Source organism: Cynara cardunculus (genome assembly GCF_001531365.2).
Source record: "Cynara cardunculus var. scolymus isolate 2C chromosome LG 2, CcrdV1, whole genome shotgun sequence".
Lineage (NCBI taxonomy): Eukaryota > Viridiplantae > Streptophyta > Magnoliopsida > Asterales > Asteraceae > Cynara > Cynara cardunculus.
In genome coordinates, this window is record NC_037529.1 from 65109576 (window position 1) to 65114680 (window position 5105).

At 35.7% G+C, this 5105-nt stretch overlaps 1 protein-coding gene across 1 annotated transcript in view; it reads right to left on the minus strand.

Moving 5' to 3' along the window:
- The window catches only part of LOC112507095 (purple acid phosphatase 2-like), a 6824-nt gene extending 3716 nt beyond the window's left edge, over nucleotides 1–3108 (minus strand). The window contains exons 1-3 of the mRNA XM_025111508.1: nucleotides 2953–3108; nucleotides 1283–1483; nucleotides 1078–1189 (exon numbers count right to left, since the gene is read on the minus strand). Of these exons, the coding sequence (XP_024967276.1) occupies nucleotides 1078–1189; nucleotides 1283–1483; nucleotides 2953–3009 (370 nt within the window). The 5' untranslated portion in view covers nucleotides 3010–3108. The remainder of the gene's footprint in view (nucleotides 1–1077; nucleotides 1190–1282; nucleotides 1484–2952) is intronic.
- Between the last annotated feature and the right edge of the window lie 1997 nt (nucleotides 3109–5105).

A 5105-nucleotide genomic window follows, 5' to 3' on the forward strand; every position in this document is an offset into this window, starting at 1 on the left:
ACGTTTTGTAATATATATATATATATACGTTTATAAATACGTTTTGTTGTAAATACGTTTAAAAATACACAATAAAAATACGATTTATTATATATATACGTTTCGTTGACTTTCGTTGACCGGGCCGGGCCGGGCCTATAACCGGTTACATAACCGGTCCCGGTCTTAACCGGTCCCGGTCCCAAAAAAGGTCAAAAACCCTAACTGGATCATAACCGACGGTCCCTCAACCGGTCCCTACCGGTCCCGGTCCCTCACCGGTCCCGGTCCCGGTCCTCCGTCGGTTACGGGCCGGGCCGGGCCCATTTGGCCATCTCTAGTCAAGGGTATGTCTCCTATACACTATCACAATGTAACATAGTGTATCACAATGGTATCACAGTATATCACAATGAGTATCACATTGTGTATCTTTGTGATTAATTGGTACCTACCGGAATAATGTTGGACGGAGGACGGAGGCCTGAGATTGGAGGTCGGAGAGAGGAGAGATGAGTTTTTTAAAAATACCTAAAATGYCCTCTAATTATAATTTTAACTTAAAATACCATAATTACTAATTTCCTTATTTATCCGTTGATTTGTGGCTCACATTGGTTCTCACAGTTACCACAAACTAATCAGTTCTCCATTGAATGGACCCCTATATATATATATATATATATATATATATATATATATATATATATACTTCACTCAAAAACGGGAGAGGTGAGCTGTACGCAAACTCGCATCCACCCCCAAAAGGTAGAGCGTCTATTTTTTAGAAGACCCGTTACACGTACAAACATGTGAATGAAAAGTAAAAGACGAGGGAAAGAAGAATGTTAAATATTGTTATAAGGTAAGAAGGGAAAGTTAAAGGAAAATTCATATATGAATTATTTAAAAAATCCATTTGAAGGTGCATATGTGAACCTATATGAATAATCTGTAACTTCAGTTCACATATGCATCTTTAAATAGATTTTTTTCAATTGGATTCACATATGAACCTTCCATAACATTAACTTCTTACTTTTTTCACGATACTTATCTTTCTTATTTGAACTGGTCCCGAATACTTCAATCACATACCGATGATTCCAAAAGTGTAGGGCACGTCAGGGCCGACCTCCGGAGGTGTCACAAACCAAAATGTCCTTGTGGTATGTCCGATCCCGACCTCGTAATAATACTTGGTGTTATACTGCGAGAATTTTATTAAGGAGTTGTTAATAAACGTATCATATAAATATTAAAAATAAAAAAGGAATATTATAAAGAGGAATTGAACCCTGACCTCTAAATTTTTGATGGTGCAATGATGGATGTAACCAGAGGTGTAGTTGTAGTAGTTGTAAGTGGTGATTTGGCCTGTGGCTTGGTCTTTTTGGGTGCCATCTTCAGGCCAATAAATAACCGTGCTTGAACCGGGTTCATCTGCCGTCACCCACGACACTATCACTGCTTTTCCCTCGTGATCTCCTTGTGTTATATGGACCTTGCAAAATGCTAAGGGTCACAAATTTATTTCTCTCTCTCTCTCTCTCACACACACACATAACACACACACACACACACACATATATATATATATATATATACAGGATTGGGTTCATGTGAGACTAACATGTTTTCATGAAACCCGTGAAACCATCTTTTTACACTTGAAACTTCACAACAAAACACTGTAAAGGTAAAAAAAAAGCGAACCTTCACAGCAAAAACACTGAGAAAGCCGAACCTTCACAGCAAAAACACTGTGAATGTTACTTTCAAAGCATTTTGTTGTGAAGTCTTAAGTGTAAAAAAGTGATCTCACGGGTCTCACGAAAACATGCTGGTCTCACGTGATCTCAAGTACATACATACATATATATATATACATATACATACATATACATACATACATATATATATACATATACATACATATATATATATAGAGACTTGGGATCATGTGAGACCAAAGGTTTTTCATGAGACCCACCAATTCTCAACCCTTGGATTAGATCTACAATATGACAATCTGAACATTCATAAACGCCACGAGACTTCTCAATAATCACAAAATTGCCACCGTGCGACTTTAGACCATTAGATCATTAGCTTATAAAGTTGATCAATTAACATAAATTGGTCTTAGGGTCTCACGTGAACCCAACCCTATATATATATATATACACACACATATTTTAATTTTAGGGTAAAATGGATAAAAATGTAATAAAGTTTGTTTTGATTTCTATTTAATGTAACAGTGATTTTTTAGTTAATTTAGCAAAAGTTTAATTCTTTTTCTTTCGTACGTATTTTACCTGTTTACAACCATGTGGCATCGCTTGATTTTTTTGAAGTATATAATATTTATATACGGCAAATACTCACACATATTTTTCACATTTGGCCAGGTATGAACCCTTAATATCATAGGAGGAGGGACTCTACCGTGCTAACCCGAATACTGCTGCATTGGTTTTGACCCTTTGGTGGCATCGGTTGATTTTGATGTGACATTTTCCACATCATCCGAAATTAAATATAACTTAACAACTTGTCAAAATGGTTATAAGATATGAAGAAATGAGCGATTGTTACACTAATTGAGAAGGAAAAAAAATCATCATTACACAATACAATTTTTGTTGTATTTTGACCTAATTTTTATATGCATTAACACTTGTACACCACGCATGAAAAATAGTATATAATTTGGATCAAGAAATCTTTATTTGGAAAGCAAAAGGCGGTAGTATAAACCACTTGGGTTGTGACACACCGTTCAAGACTCAGGGGATGCAGTGGAAATCCCATCTTTCCTAGGTTCGTATCCAGGCACCACCAAAACCCTTTGTGGCCATGGAGTTTCACATGTGATAACTCCAGACCATTCATGGTCCCCAAATGATTAGTCGGTACATGTAAGCTGCCCCGAAAACCCATGATTAAAAAAAATCAATAGTATCTCACCTGTTGAGGGGCATTGTAGCCTTGAGGAACCTTAAATACATCACTATCAAAAGGCATGTCAATGCTTTTTTCTTCATTCCTAACAAAGGAGCTTGTAATCCCTCCATTAGAGGGCAAGAAGAACCCTTCATTACCCAACACCAAAACCCATAAAATGCCAATTAGAAAACACTTGTAAAATCCCATTTCTAGCAAGAAAAAAACACACACTGGATGGTGTGTTCTGGGGTGGTCTTTGTGTGAAGGCTTATAAGGTTTTCTGAATTGTGGGTGTGTCCAAAAATCTTGAAGTATGACTACGATGATCTCGAAGAGACCAAAGTTGTACCTTTGTTTGTTTGTTTGTTTGTATTTGTGTTTTATGACAGCCATATTTGATGGATTTTAAGTTAAAAGTTGTTTGGTAGTTATTATAATCGTTACAAATAGGGATGTGCAGAAAATCAACCGATCCAATTGGAACCGACTGATTCAGTTAGAACCGACCGACCATAATTGGATATCCAATTGTAATTGGATAGGATCGGATTGAAAATTTCAACATCCAATTTGAATCGGTCGGTTTTTGATAGTCTAGAACCAACCAAAACCGAAGCGAACGGAACCGATCAATATCCAATTAATCATTTGATGACCATCCAGTTGTCAATTCAACCATCATCCAACTAATTTATTTTCAAATTGCTTAAATCAGAATTTATTTTATGTGAGTCTTTGAATTTTTAACTTCTCTTGTGTTGGTTTTTTTTTTTTTGATTAACCTGGATATCCAATCCGCTATGCGAGCCGACTAATCTCAGGGTGACCACCTGCTTTGCAGATAGCCCGGAGTCACTGCATTTGAACCTCCGTAGCCACAAGGGGGTTTTTATTTCTCCTTGGATTTGAACATGTAACCTCCTGGTACTTTCTTGTGTTGGTTTTAATACATATTAAAAGTGATTACTTAATTTATTTCATTGTTAGAGAATTGAATTGAATTAACACATTTGATGGATCCGATGGATATCCAATAAAAGTATCCAATTGATGAAATCGAACCGATCTAATCATCTATTGGATTGGATCATATCGGTTATCCAACGTTAATTGGATCAGATCAGTTGGCAAAATCTAAAATCCAATGAATGATTAGATTGGTTCGGTTCCCTCACATCCAATGAATGTCAACGGATGAATAGGTCTAGTTACAAATAAATTGATGGTATATTATTCGGATTTTACAAGATTCCTTTATCTGGATTAACCAATGGTATCCTAGATATCTACAAATTGTCAAACATACAACCAAAAACTGACCTTTCAAAAGAAATCTTATGTATTAAAACGTCTGAAAAGCTTCTAGTTTCAGATACGTTTTTCAGTCCGGACACATGTTACGGTAGATAGAGGTTTTACTGACGCCTTCAAATGACGTACTAAACTCAACTCTTAAATACGTTTTTTTTACCTTCAATAACGTTTGTAAAGCTTCTCTAAAAGTTGTTCAAATTCCCAACAAAGACACATTACTGATGTTTTTTGAACATTAACGACAGTCGTAAAGCGTTACTATAAGTTTCATTTTTAATTCTAGACGTACCTTTAGTAACGTATTTGTAAAACGTTTCTAAAGACTATCTTTAGTAACTTTTTTCAAAACGTGCTCTTAAAACCCCCTTTGGTGGCCTCCTCTCAATTCATCCTCTAAATAGCTTGGTAATTAAAAAAAAAAAAAATAAATAACCCGTCACACATAGGATGTTCGTGGTGTGGTTTGGTCCGGTTTACGGCCAAATGGGAAAAAAAGCAAAACACACACACGCACACACTGGAGATACAGTGCGATTTGTATCTAATGCAGATCAATCTAATAACTATAATAAAATAATTTGAAAATGAATTCAATGATGTGTGTAACGCCCCAACCCACACATTGTATGTAATACATATTTCATACCAAAGAAATACATATTCATATACATTCGGGTCCACTAGTACAAGAAATCTACTATGACCAAACACAAGGTCCAAAAATTCAAAATACAATCTTGTACTAATCATCAGAGCTATGCATCAAAAGCAAATCTTCAACCAAAATGCACGAAAGAAAAGCACTAAATCTTTTCTTTTCCTTTACCTTCCACACTTCCTGCAATACACATTTTAAAACA